Raw genomic sequence first — 15,809 nt, 5'->3', positions numbered from 1 at the left:
AGCTGCCCTTGAATCTTTGGTAAGCTTGAATCAAAAGCACCCAATGTCAATGAGTACATATCTGTTGATAACCACCCTAAATGTAAATGGACTAATGCACCAATCAAAAGACATAGAGGTACAGAATGGATAAAAAAAAACAAAAACAAGATCCATCTATATGTTCCCAAAGAGACTCACTTCAAACCCAAAGACATACACAAACTAAAAGTGAAGGCATAAAAAAAGATATTTCATACATATAATAGGGAGAGAAAAGCAGGAGTTACAGTTCTTGTATCAGACAAAATAGACTTCAAAATAAAGAAAGTAATGAGAGACAAAGAAGGACATTGCATAATGATAAAGGGGTCAGTGCAACAAGAGGATATAACTGTTACAAATATCTATGAACCCAATATATGAGCACTAATATGTGAAACAAATACTAAAAGAATTAAAGGGGGAAATAAAATGCAATGCATTCATTTTAGGAGACTTCAACACAACACTCACTCCAAAGGACAGATCCACCAGACAGAAAATAAGTAAGGAGGCAGAGGCACTGAATAACATATTAGAACAGAGGGACATAACAGACATCGACAGAACACTCTACCCAAAAGCAGCAGAATACACATTCTTCTCAATTGTACATCGAACGTTTTACAGAATAGATCACATAATAGGCCACAAAAAGAGCCTCAGTAAATTCAAAAGGAATGAAATCATACCAACCAGCTTTTCAGACCACAAAGGTATGAAACTAGACATAAATTATATAAAGAAAACAAAAAGCCCACAAATACATGGAGGCTTAACAAAATGCTCCTAAATAACCAATGAATCAATGACCAAATAAAAACAGAGATCAAGCAATATAGAGACAAATGAAAAAAACTCAACAACCCAAAACTGTGGGACACAGTGAAGGCAGGTCTAAGAGGAAAGTATATTTTAATACAGGCTTACCTTAAGAAAGAAGAACAATCCCAAAGGAAAAATCTAAACTCACAATTAATGATACTAAAAAAAAAAGAACAAATGAGTCCCAAAGTTAATAGAAGGAGGGACATAATAAAGATTAGAGCAGGAAAAAATAAAATTGAGAAGAATAAAACACTAGAAAGAATCAATGAAACTAGGAGCTGGTTCTTTGAGAAAATAAATAAAATAGATAACCCCTTGGCCAGACTTATCAAGAAAAAAGAGAGTGTACACAAAAAACAGAAACAGAAATGAGAAAGTAAAATATCACTATGGACACCACAGAAATATTAAGAATTATTAGAAAATATTATGAAAAATAATAGGCTAACAAATTAAACAACGAAGAAGAAATGGACAACTTTCTAGAAAAATACAACCTTCCAAGACTGACCCAAGAACAGACAGAAAATCTGAACAGACCAATTACCAGCAATGAAATTGAATTGATAATAAAAAAATTACAGAAGAACAAAACCTCTGGACCAGATGGCTTCACTGCTGAATTTTATCAAACATTTAGAGAAGACCAATACCCATCCACCTTAACGTATTCCAAAAAGTAGAGGAGGAGACAATACTTCCAAACTCATTCTAGGAGAACAGCATCACTATAATACCAAAACCAAGCAAAAGCACCACAGAAAAAGAAAATTATAGACAAATATCCCTGCTGAACATAGATGTAAAAATACTCAACAAAACATTAGCAAACCAAATACAAAAATACATCAAACAGATCATCCATCACAATCAAGTGGGATTTATTCCAGTGATGCAAGGCTGGTATAATATTTGAAAAATCCATCAACATCATACACCACATCAACAAAAAGGACAAAAATCACATGATCATTTCATTAGATGTTGAAAAAGCATTTGACAAAATTCAACATCCATTCATGATAAAAACTCTCAACATAATGAGTATAGGGTGGCAAGTACCTCAACATAATAAAGGCCATACATGACAAATACACAGCCAACACCACACTTAAGAGTGAGAATCCTCTAAGATTGGGAACAAGACAAGGATACTCACTCTCCCCACTTTTATTCAACATAGTACTGGAAGCTCTAGCAATGGCAATCATACAACCAAAGAAATAAAAGGCATCCAGACTGGTAAGGAAGAAGTTAAACTGTCACTGTTTGAAGATGACACGACATTATACATAAAAACCCTGAAGAATCCACCCCAAAACTATTGAAACTAATGACTGAATTCAGCAAAGTTGTGAGATACAAAATTAATACACGTAAATTAGTTGCATTCCTATATACTAATGATGAACTAGCAGAAAGAAATCAGAAAAACACTTGTATTTACAATTGCATCAAAAAGAATAAAATACCTAGGAATAAATCTGACAAAGGAGATGAAAGACTTACATCCTAAAAACTACAAGTCATTCACAAGAGAAAGTAAAGAATACACCAATAAATGGAAATACATCCCGTGCTCATGGATAGATAGGAAAAATTAATATTGTCAAAATGTCCATTGTGCTGAAAGCAATCTACAGATTCAATGCAATTCCTGTCAAAAACCAACCACATTCTTCAATGAGTTAAAACAAATAGTTCTAAAATTCATATGGAAACAAAAAAGACCCCAAATAGCCAAGCAATCCTGAGAAGGAAGAATAAAGCTCGGGAGATTATGCTTACCAACTTCAAGCTCTACTACAAAGCCATAGTAATCAAAACAATTTGGTACTGGCACAGACCCATAGATCAGTGTAACAGAATAGATAACCCAGATGTAAACTCAAGCATATATGGTCAATTAATATACAATAAAGGAACCTTAGATATACAGTGGGGAAATAACAGCCTCTTTAACAACTGTTGTTAGCAAAACTGGACAGCTACAGGTAAGACAATGAAACTGGACTATTGTCTAACTTCATACACAAAAGTAAACTTGAAATGGATCAAATACCTGAATGTAAGTCATGAAACCATAAAACTCTTAGAAGAAAGCATAGGCAAAAATCTCTTGAACATAAACATGAGCAACTTTTTCCTGAACATCTTTCGGGCAAGGGAAACAAAAGTAAAAATGAACAAATGGGACGACATCAAACTAAAAAGCTTCTGTACAGCAAAGGATACCATCAGCAGCACTAAAAGGCATTCTACAGTATGGGAGAATATATTCATAAAGAACATACCCAATAATGGGTTAACATCCAAAATATATAAAAACTCACACATCTCAACACCCAAAAAGCAAATCACATGATTTAAAAAATGGACAGAGGATCTTAACAGATACTTCTTCAAAGAAGAAATACAGATGGCCAACAGGCACATGAAAAGATGCCCCACATCACTAACTATCTGGGAAATACAAATTGAAACCACAATGAGATATCACCTCACACCAGTTAGGATGGCCAACATCCAAAGGACAAACAACAAAAAATGCTGGAGAGGATGGAGAAAGGGGAAACCTCCCACACTGCTGGTGGGAATGTAAATCACTTCAACCATTGTGGAAAGCAATATGGAGATTCCTCAACAAACTAAATATAGAAAAACCACTTGACTCAGGAATTCCACTCTGAGGAATTTACTCAAAGAAAACAAGATTCCAGATTCAAAAAGACATATGCACCCCTATGTTTATCACAGCATTATTTGCAATAGCCAAGGTATATAAGCAACCTAAGTGTTCATCAGTAAATGAATGAATAAAGAAAAGGTGGTACATATACACAATGCAATATTATTCATCCATTAGAAAAATACAAATCCTACCATTTGCAGCAACATGGATAGAGCCAGAGGGTATTATGCTCAGTGAAATAAGCCAGGTGGAGAAAGACCAGAACCAAATGATTTCACTCATTTTTGGAGTATTACAACAAAGCAAAACTAAAGGAACAAAGCAGCAGTGGACTCACAGACTCCAAGAAGGGATTAGTGGTTACCAAAGGGAAGGGTTATCAAAGGAAGGAAAGTGGGTGGCTAGGGAGGGTGAAGGAGATTAAGGGGCATTATGATAAGCAAACAATGTAGGAGGGTCATGGGGAAGGCAGTAGAAGACAGATAAGACAAGTAGTAACTGTATAGCATCTTACTACGCTGATGGAGAGTAATTGCAATGGGGTTTGGGGGTGGGTGGACATGATAATATGGGTGAATGTAGTAACCACAATGTTGCTCATGTGAAACCTTCATAAGATTGTATATCAATGATACTTTAATAAAAAAAGAATAAAGCAAAACTGCTCAGGTCTATTCCATAGCAAGTCAAAGTGGATACCGCATAGATAAAAATACATATATATGTTCACCTTCATTGTCCTTTAGAGTGAAGTTTGGGTTTATAGACAGGTGTTCATCAAGAAAGAAGTTAAACCTTGGTCCATTGGCAAAGTCGTCTTTATCAGTGGCACTTATGGTATGAATAACCTAAGGGGTAAAAAAACAAATATTAAGTAGTAAATCTAATTTGTCTGATTCCCTTGACTTGATTTTGATTATAATATTTTCAACTGTTGTCACAAAAGGACTTTTAAAAGACCACTTTATCTATCTTGAGTGTTTTCAAATTCAGCTAATAAAAGTACCAATTAATTTGTCTCCCTTGCATTAGATTTTGAGAGACATAATATGGCACAATTCATAATCACTCACACATTATTTTTTAGCAAGACACAAATATTTACTGTTTCTTCTTTGTCACCCATAGCACCTTGCAACCAATTAGTTGTTAGATTTTGTATGAACACTTCTTTTGGGAGACATGAAGTGTTGTTTATACAAATATAAATATCCCAGCGATGATCTAGAACAACCTTGCAGTATATGTTATTCTCAGTAGGTAAAGGCAAAAACAGTGAAGTCATATATTTTCTTTTTCACTGTTTCAGAGGACCTTTGAGATCATGCTCAAGCCCCTGTATTTTACAGATATGGAATCTGAGTTCCTGAAGTATTGTGATGTGCCCCAAAAATCTAAGTAGTGGCAGAGGCAAAGCCAGTCCCTTCAGAGCATTACAGAATATTTATTCACTGGTTCAGAGAAAGTAATTCCCAAATTTCAACTTCATGCACATTACAGAGCAAAGAAACTTAGAATATATAAATAAAATATTTCAGGTGGCCTAAAAGTAGAACACAAATTCCAATAGCTGTATTCATTACATTCCTAAATAAATAAATAAATAAATAAATACGTTTCCAAACAAATACATAAGACAATATTTTCCTCTTTTAAAAATGAATATTCTAATGCTTAGATGTTCTTTAGCCGCCCTTCTTAAAGAAATGAAAGACAAAGAGGGACAAGACAGCACTAAACAGGGTGTTCCCTGCAAGTGAAATATGCAAGCTAAAAAATCCTCCAAAATGTACGATAGCTAAAACCAAAATTCCATTTCATGTGCTGACCCACTACTTGGTCAGGCAGATGAGGAGGGATATCAAAGCACTGAGAAGAGGTCTGGGAGAGTTGCAGCAGAAAAGCATGTGTTTTCCTGAAGTGGATGTGAAAAAAAGTGCTTGAGGATACGGAAGTGAAATAGAAGTGATTTGTGTCCTTTTACACTCACATGGTTCACTCCTTCCCATCGCTGCTCACCGTTTACTATCTTAGCGAGAGATCCTAGTAAACCCCTCACCCTCCATGTCACAAGAAATCACTGGGATTCTTCTCTTCCTTATGTCCCTCCATATTGTTTATCTAACAGTGGGGAATGTACATATGACCAATAGAAAAATACATCTGTGTATTGCTCAGTTTCTTTCTCATTTGAAGTACAGTACTCTCTGGATAGATCTTTTTCTCCTTGCTATTGGCTTTTGACTATGAGTAGAATAAAGTGAATAGATGGATTATTAGAAGCAACCTAACAATTTTTCTCAAGGGTATGAACAGCTGATAGGCTCAGCGTGTGCATTATCCGAAGAGCAAACCTGCATTCTCCTCGTATCAGTTGCTTAATATAAAATTAAAATCAAAACATCAAGTTTTCAAGGTTGTTTCAGGGTTAGATACGATAAATATAAGTTTTTCTTTAGGAAAATAAAATGTCCTCTCACCTCTATTCTTCATTCATTGTAATTCTCCAATTTGCAATCCTATTTTCCGGGTGATACCTTGTAACACGCTGACATTTTTGCAAGTTCCCATCTTATCCTAGGATGTAATTTTGGAGGGAATTGGTGGATAGTAATTTAAATCAACTGAGTTATTTTATGTTTCCTGTTCTTTAGAGTAATTATTTTCTTCTCACTTTAAATTTAAAAGTTGTTTTAATCCTCATATCTTTACAGACATGAGCTTATTCTATTTGTTAAATGCTGATATAATTCATATTATATTGTGTTTACTCTTTTTCTGTTATCTTTACTGAAATATCTTTTCCATTTTTATACAAGTAATTTCAGACTGAATTGACCTAGAAGCCCATTTATGGCACATTTGTCTTCTTCATAAAGAATTCTCAGTCTTCAATACATAAAAATTGATGATTTGATCACCACATTTTATGGAAAAAGTGAAGCATTCATCTTGTGGTCTCATAGAATTGTTGCCAATTCATCTATACTTAAGTATTTTTCAATAATATTTCTGACAAACATTTCCAGAAACCTAGAATATTGATCTGCTTTATCTTGAACTCTGAGATATTCTTTTGACAGGATATATTCAATTCTTCTGTTTTAAGAATCAACTTTCATTAGGAGACAGTATTTCCATTTATTATTTCCTCATACTTACTTTTATTAAGAAACATAACTAAAAAGTTAACATGTTTGTGATTTTTAGAAGATTTAAATTTCTGGAAGATATGTGTTAATTGTCACACCACTGTCATCAATATTTTCCAAAGTTTTCTCCAAGTTATGACATATCTACACTGTGTTCATGTGCTCTATCTTTGTGCCATTGGTTGGTGATATACACTCCATAACAGTTTATTTTCTGACTCTCATTCTTCCTAACTGAACTTAGATGTTTTCTATCACATACACATTATGTAATTAGTGCATAAAGTGTTGTTATTTTGAGAGATCTGAGAAAAAGTCACAGAATCTTCTACCAATGGGGAAAAACATCCAAATTTATAGTGGGTATCTATAATTACCAGCAGAATTTTTTGATAATACCTATGAATAAGGATTCACTTATGGCAGAAACTAATTAGAACTAATTTTGTGTTTCTCTTATCAAATAAATGTATCCCTTTTTTTTAGATGTGTTTTCCAAGTCTATTACTTCTAGAGCAGTTCGTTAGGGGAAAAAAAATGTCAGTGTCACATATTTATACAAATAATAGTTTTCTATTGGGTAAATGATCCAGCCCTACCTAATGATTTAAAATAAAAAGAAAATTCTATGGAACACTTTGTATCTTCTTTAAATTGATCAGTTCATTTACTTTGTAATATTATTTCAAATGTGATCATTAGTTTATTTGATAATAATACTAACTTTTGAGAGTTAATGAGCTTGATCTTTAATAAGGTGTAAAATTTCTACTGATCTAGGTAACTTTTTCATACAAAGTCGTATTGTTAATAATTGGATCTGATGGGGCAGAGGCTGGTGTTCGGTAATAAAATGTTTTCTTTTGTATGTTTTGTTTCCTAAGTTACTTCTAAAGGAAGAAAAATACAAAAACAGAGAGGGAAAATTCAATATGAATAAGATAGAAAGCATGCCCTTCATTTACTTTTCAGAGTTCCAAGTGTAGGCACATCTCAGTAATTGTGATTTCACTTTCTTTTGCAACTGACCTCTAATTTCACAGATGCATGATTTTCCTTTTAATATATACTTTTTTCATGCAAAGCACTTACAATATTCTTTTAGAAAAGAAAAATGCATTGACTCAGAGAAATATTATTGCTGTTTACATTGACACCTAAATCCACCTGAATTCTGTTTTTATATGTGACTTAAACCTCTGCTTTCAAAAAAGACCAGTTTCTGCCATAGCCATATGCTGTTATATTTAGATGCACAACATCCATAACAGAAGTGTCTGTAATTCAAAAAGCAATTGTCACAGAAAGAGAAGCTGTCATATAAATATGCTTTAGAAAACCTATTTCACAAATCATTATTTAAATAGAGTTCCCCATTCCAACTCTGTCTCAAAACAAACACAGTTTCTCCAGAAATGCTACACACATAAGGTTAAATGAGCCAAACACTGCAAAATTAAACAAAAGATTTAGACCATTTCCCCTGCAACGGGTTAATCACACAAATTGACCACACATATTGGCAATGATTTGTTCAAAAAAAGGTACAAATATATATAAATAATATTAAAAAATGAGTTTTTATCCCCTTAATAAAAAGCTTAAATTCATTTTGGTGAAGGAGTTGGAAAGCAACATAAAGAGTCTAACTATAGTATAATGACATCTAAAATCACACAGTGCTAAAGACAGCAATATGCTAAATATGATTATCAGTTTTAAAGGATAAAAAGAACTTGTCATATAATTGAATCAATATTCATTAGAAGTTAGGAGTGCTAAGTCTCGTGATTACTTTCTGAAAACAGTACCAGTAAGTTATGTGAAGAAAAGATGAATTCTAGATAAATGGTAAATAGGAACCACAAAAGAAAGGAACAGTTTGTCAGAAATCTAGCCCTCTCTAAAAAATGGATTGGCTTTTCATGTGAGGAGAATAAGGTAATCCAGATTTAAAGGAATTTGAGACTCATAGAATCTCTGCTTGGAAGGTCCCTGAAGTTGACAGTTTTCTTCATTTTCCAGAGGAAAGCCCTTGTCAATGTCACATAAATAATTTCTTAGAAAAGCAGTAGAGTTCAGGTAGTCAGTATGTAAGGTAAAACAAAAGGACCCAGGCTAGCAGTGTGACATCGACAGGAGAGTGTGGTGTAGAGACAAAGCCTGAATGAAATTTTACATGAGCAAGAAATACACAACATGAGAAGCCAATAGGGAAAAAATCAAGGTCACAAGCCAACATGAAGAGACCTCAGAAAACTGAGACTATCATTTTAGGTTTGGGAGTATATGTTCAGAGCCACAGGAGAAATAACAACTGACCCCAGAGCACAGAGTGAGTATCCTTTTTTCAGGTTTTCAGCAATTTTACCTACAAAGCCTGCTATGGGTGAGCAAGTGTGAGAGGTGCCTAATTCGAAATTACTTTGAAGTAAAATTTGTTTGTTTATACCAATTTTTGAAAAGAAACAAATTGCCTAAAAAGAAAACATCTAAAATTGGTTAATGCAATCACCAGTTTATGTGTGGATTTTTTATTCCTCATATTTCATTTCAAATGATACAAATTTGATTTTTCTGAATAACCTGCCAACAGAGAAACAAAGATTCAGTGAGGACTGAAGTTTACCAAAGGTTGTAATAATTTATACCTCTGATGGGTAACATTTATTTCTAGATTCTTTATTTTTAATGTGGTATTACATGATAGTGTTTTAGTTAATTTTCTAATTGTGATATAAAGAAATACATTTATATTGGCCTTATATTTAGCAAAACTGTTCATTTAATTCACAACTTCTCCAAATGTAAGGACATATTATCACTGTTATTAATATGATTAATGGATGTTGAACTTCATCAAAAGCTTTGGCTTCACCTATAAAAATGAATTTTAATTTTTCTCCTTTTCATTTTAAAGTATTATTTTTGCTGGATTCTCTTTGCTGATACTTCATTTATATTTGTATGTTCATGAGAGAGTATGGTTAATATCTTTGTCAGGTTTTGATACTAAAGTTACGCTGTCATCATAAAATGAGAAAACTGATTTCTCCCTTTTTCCTTTTGATACATTTTCATTATTCCATTATTTCCAATTTTTATTATTTCATTGATACATAGCTTATTTAAAAGTGCTTTTCCACATTTCCAATGGATTTTGTTCTAGCACTCTTTTTAAATTATCACCTAGCTTTATTTTATTGTCATACAGAAAAATAATGAGAGCAATTCTTCTTTGAAAATTATTATGACTTTCTTTGTGACCCTTCATGGAGGAAATTTTTGGTCAATATTTTAAGTACATTTTGAAAGAATGCATAATCTGAACTTGTTCAATGCAGTTTCTGTATCTGTTAATCAATAAAGTTTGTTCATTGTGGTATTCAATTTTCAGTATCCTTACTGAATTTTTATGTGATAATTCTGGCAGTTTCTATCAGTTTTGCCTTATTCATTTTGAAGTAATGTTGATAAGTATAAATAAATTTCAAATTGTTATTTCTACCTGGAACACTGACTTTTTATCTCAGTGAATGTGCCTCTTCCTATCTAATAATATTCCTTTGATAAAGTGTGTATGTGTGTGTGTGTGTGTATGTGTGTATTTGGGTGAATATGTATATAGTTATTATTCATGTAGTTTGGTATATTTTTTCATATGTTTTCTTTCAAATTCTTCATTTTTTTTCTTGCAATTTTAACACACCTCTCATAAAGAGCATTTAATTGAACATTTTTCTTAACTATTTTGACAATAGGCATCATCTTTTAATTTGAATATCTGTGATTTAATATAAATACTAATATACACTTCTTTAAATTTACATCATTTTTACTTGCTTTCTATTTTTCTGCTTATTCTAAATTTGTTTCTGTCTTCTTTCTTGATTTTTAAAAAAAATACCATCACCTTTACATAACGATTAGAATTTTCTGTACTGAAAGTTTTATTTTGCCTATTTTGTATTGCAGCAAACTATCTCAAGAGCAAATACTTGTCATTCTAATTTTGAGCTCCACAAACGTCACAGAAATCTCTAGATTATTTTGGAAACATTAAATTGGTTATAAGCTTCATATTTTATTAGGATAACATCTTAGTTTTGGAATGTGTCCTAAAATCCTTGAAGATAAGTCCGATATGAAGAGCTTTTTTCCCCTATAGATTTACTGCAAAATGTAATACAGCAGGACAAAATCTCATGCAACAAATTACATGTGAACTATTCTAAAGTGAATGAACATTTTAATAAACAGATTTACACTCAAGAAATAAATAGGAATTAAAATATCACCCTTTTTAGGATTAAGTATCTTTAATTCCAATTTCTATTAGTTTGTTAGTCATATGTCTTTTACTATTTTTATTAGTTTACTATTTTCAATAGTTACAGCATGCATTCTTGACATACAAAATCTATTATGAATTAGTAGTTTGTCAATTTCTCCCAAATTTAAAAAGTTTAGAATATTTTATATTTTAACTTAATTTGTCTCCTTCTTCACTTATGATCTGTCATTGAGATGTATACTATTATATTTTGAACTCTGGAAAACATTCCTGTGATTTCTACTAACTCATGAATAATTTAGTTTTTTACTGTAAGTTTACTGACTGCTGTGGTCTTTAAGATTTCTTGCCACTGGAACCTACCAGAATAGTTATTTCCTTTTTACCCAATAAAAGCTTTCATGTATGTTTTATAATAAGGGATTTTCATATTTTTGTTTGCCCAAATATGAGTTTTCCTTGTCTTTATTTTTGAGGTACATTTTTAGTAGAATAAAAAGAATGTATGGTTTCAGTTATTACCTTGCAACTCTTGGGAGTTAACTTTCCATTGTTTTCTGGCTTTTTCTTTCCTGAAAATAATAAGCTTTTGGTACTGTTCTTTTTAAAGTATTATATCTTTGACTAAAAATATTTGTTTCTATTTTTAATTAAACTTTCTATTTTATGATAATTATAGGTTCATATGCAGCTGTAAAAAATACAGAGAGATGCTATGTTTTCTTACCCAGTTTCCTCCCCTGGTATCATCTTGCAAAACAATAGTATGGTGTCACAAGCAGGATATTGTCATTGATGCAGTCAAGATATAGAATATTTCCATCACCATGGAAAACACTCTGCTCTCCTGCATAGCCATATACACTACCCTGCCACCCTTACCTACCTCTTAACCACTGATGTTGTATGTTACAAAACCTTTGAATACTAGCTTTTTAATTTTTGTTGTTCACTCAGCAAAATTCCCTGGAGTTTCATTCATGTTTTTGCATGTATCGATAGTTTGTTCCTTTTCATTTCTGGGTCATATTCTATGACATGAATTCCTTTCAGTCTATTTAATCATTCATCCATTGAAAGACATTCTGGGTCGCCTCTAGTTTGGATTCATTATGAATAAACCTTACCCAAACATCTGTGTAAATTATTTTCTAGTAACCGAAATCCTCATATCTTTAAGGGACATGCACCAAAATGTTATTTCTGGACTGCATGGTAGTTATATGCTTAGTTTTTAAGAAACTGCAAAAATGTATTTCAGAGTAGCAGTACCAATTCACATTCCTACCTATAACATATCAGTGAACTGATTTCTCTTCCTCTCCCTATTTTCTGTGTCACTATTATTAATTTAGTCCCATCTAATAGGTATGCAGAGATATCTCATTGCAGTTTTAATTTCCATTTGTCTAATCACTAGTGATGATGTATATCTTTCCATGTGCTTGTTTTCTACTTGTGAATCCTCTTTAGGGAAATGTCTGCTCATGTCTTTCCCCCATTTTTAAACTGACTTTTTTAACTGATGAGTTTTGAGTATTCTTTGTATATTCTAGATACTAATCCTTCATTGGACATGCAGTTTGCAAGTCTCTTCTCCCACTTTGAAGCTTGTCTACTGATCCTTTTAACCAAGTCTTTCACAAAGCATTTTTTATGTTTGATTAAGTCCAACTTACCATTTTTTTTCTTTTATGGGTCATGCCTTTGGTATCAAGCTTAAGAACTCTTTGCCTAGTGCTAAATCCATTTTTTTTTCAGTATTATGTCTTTTCTTCTCTGAATTTTCTGATTTTATTACAAGGTGTCCAGGTGAAGTAATCTTTGTAGTAAGGTAATTATTTTTTATTTGTTTTTGTTTCCCCTATTGTTTCTGAAGGTTACTTGATGCGTGCTATCAGCATGGAAAAAAATTCAGCCGTGATCTTCTCAAATATTATTTGGTCCAATTCTTTTTTATATCCCTCTGAGAATTAAATAACTTATTTGTTAGACCTGCATGTACCATATGGGTTTCATATTCTTATTTACACTTTCTATCTTTTTAGCTTTCTGTCCTTTAGCATGGGCATTTTATTCTGACCTGTTTTCCAATTCACTTATTTTCTCTTTGGTTTTATCTAATTTATTGTTATAACCAAGAGCTGAGATACCATATTTAATGGCTGCTTTTTTATATTTACATTTTTCATTTGAATGTTTAACATTTTCTTATCAACTTCATGTCTATAATGTATGTTAAGAATATAATTTTAGGATGTGTGCATATATTTCTGATAAAATTGAAAGAGGATTTGGTAAATAAAGCATCATATATGTACATAAAATTCTTTACTGCTTTTAAAATAAAGATATAGAAAAATCCTTAAACACCTGAATTGATAAACTTAAGTTTTTTTAAGAGAATAAAACATATAACCTGTAAATACTTTCAAATATAGCTTTCATCCACGTTGTCTCCATTCATATTTTCTAATTTTCTTGTGGGCAATAAATGTGAAAAATCTTCAAGTAAAAAGAGTTTTTATATATGTAATACCCTGGGGGTATTAAAAACACATAAGCAATGATTACCTTAGGGAGCCACCATTGATTGTCCCTTATACAAAATACACAGACATTGTTTCTCAGGACTATAATTTTTATAACAAGCTTTAAAATAATTCTAAGCAATTTTGGATGATATATTCATTCTGGTTACCCAAAGTCAATAAAATGGACTAGCTGACTCAGCTGGGTCTAACTCCTTCTACCTTTCTAGGTTTATCTGTGGCAAACAGACTTTAAGGCGCCCTTCATAGAATGTGTGCCTCTGTGTAATCCCTCCCATTAAGTCTGAGTGTAACCTGTGTCCTTCTTCTGACCAATAGAATATGGTAATAGAATATAATATGGCAAGGTGTTTATATAGCACTCACTTGATTATATTACATTATGTAAGATTGTTTGCTAGCAGACTTATCAGATCTCTCCTTACTTGTTTAATGAAGTAAGTGGCTATGCTGCAGAAGCCCATATAGCAAGAAACTTTTGAGGGCATCTCTCAAAACTCTGGGGAACATTGAAGAGCTGAGTAAAATCCTGAAGCTGTCAGGTCTACAGCTGAAACTAACTGAATACAGCTGCCAATAATCATGTGAGCTTAGAAGAGATATCGAAGCCTCATTGATACACTGATTGCAGTTTTGAGAGATCCTTATAAAGCTTCAGCTAAGCTATGAGCAGACATCTGACCTACAGAAACTGTAAGATGACAAATAACTTGTTTTAAGATGCTAAGTCTGTATAATTATACAGCAGAGAAGATAAACGCACATCCCCTTCCAGGACCCCCCTTGTATTATGTGCCTCAGCCACTGGGCCTTCCTCCAGCAGTGTCATGCTCCTTTACCTAGCTGCCATGCTACATGTCCCTATTTGAGTCCTTCTCTCCTTCCTTCACTCTCCCCACCTCTTTAATACAGATACTTTCTTATGTCGTTAGAACCTAATGATCCTTTAGAACCAAATTCATTCAATGGCCACTCATATGTCACTCCTACAGGTCCTCCAAAATGACCAACCAGTTCCTCTTTCCCATCTAGTCTGGAAGCTTCATTAGGACAAGAACGTTCACTGTTTACTCCTCATTTAACACAGAGCTGCGCACAAAGAAATCAATATGGTTTTATTGGCATCATGAATGCATACATGAATGAGCTCTTTTTTTGAATTACATTTAGGAACTGGAGAAAACTTATTTTCTATGATTCCCCAAAATATCTATTTGGTACTTAAAATAAAGCTTCATCAAATTACTTTTGCTCAACACAAAAATAACACAGGGGGATTGTGAGGATTCTATTTAATAACAGAAAGAGAGTTGCTTATTTTTCTTCCATTCAAATGACAGGAAGGACACAATTAACTTACCTGGCCAGGCTTAGAATTTTCACAGACAACAATATCATATTCCCTGGCAAGTTCGGGTGGATTGTCATTGACATCCAGAACTCTAATACCCACTGTGACATGGCTCAGCAAACCAGGATTGTCTGCAAAATACACAGGGATGTACTTAGTATTTCCATGCACACTTTAGAGGCTTGGTTTAAAACAAATCTCCTTAGTACTGTAGCTTGTCACTAGCTCCATATGCTGCAGCAGGACTTTTGGCAAACTTTATGATAGCACTCTTTGCTAGAACTCATTAACTTACAGAAAAATGAAAAATGAACACCAAGGCATGACATGAATGCTGAAGTGATATTTTGTCATATCAAGGAAATTACATGTTATTCAGGAACTGGAGTGGGAGAAAGTTGTCAGAATTCATTGTATGCTGTCAGAGTCAAAGGGATGAACAATTGGTTTCATCATTAATCTACAAAAAGCATGGCAGTTGGTAAAAAAAAAACCATAATCTTTGAAAAGTTCAAGGTTTTTGAATCTAAATAAACTTGGAGAAAATACAAAGTAAAGTTCTTTACACAAAGCATAATTTTCTTCTTATAGGAGAATATATGCAGTGTGTGATGTTTAGTCACACTTGGGGAAATGTAAAGAATAATTTAAACCAAAATTTAGCTTAGAATTCATATGTAAGTCTGGTGGATATCAAAATATTGTTGTTTATACTTTAAAATGTCTTAAATGCAGTCTTCCCAATTTTCAGTAAGTTATGAATTCTGAGATGTAAGACAAGGGCAAATGTTTGGTTCTTTTACATGTCAAAGTTATAAATGCACAATTCATAATGAGAACATCAAGTCTCTTTTTTATTGCTGATATTTCTGTCATTATCTGAAAAAAATCCAAAATTAGAATCATAACAATAGAGTAC

At 32.8% G+C, this 15,809-nt stretch overlaps 1 protein-coding gene across 4 annotated transcripts in view; it reads right to left on the bottom strand.

Moving 5' to 3' along the window:
- CDH18 (cadherin 18) overlaps positions 1-15,809 on the bottom strand; it is a 1,048,863-nt gene that overhangs the window by 30,068 nt on the left and 1,002,986 nt on the right. For all 4 annotated transcript variants that reach the window (XR_012131738.1, XM_073237622.1, XM_073237625.1 and 1 more), the window contains 2 exons: positions 14,900-15,021; positions 4,272-4,389 (listed from right to left, as the gene is read on the bottom strand). Coding sequence is in view for 3 of the 4 variants with exons in the window: in XM_073237622.1 (XP_073093723.1) it covers positions 4,272-4,389; positions 14,900-15,021 (240 nt within the window). In the remaining variant the exon portion in view is untranslated. The remainder of the gene's footprint in view (positions 1-4,271; positions 4,390-14,899; positions 15,022-15,809) is intronic.

This window comes from Manis javanica, chromosome 1, assembly GCF_040802235.1.
Source record: "Manis javanica isolate MJ-LG chromosome 1, MJ_LKY, whole genome shotgun sequence".
In the NCBI taxonomy this organism is placed as follows: domain Eukaryota; kingdom Metazoa; phylum Chordata; class Mammalia; order Pholidota; family Manidae; genus Manis; species Manis javanica.
This window is presented reverse-complemented; position numbering and strand designations above follow the sequence as displayed.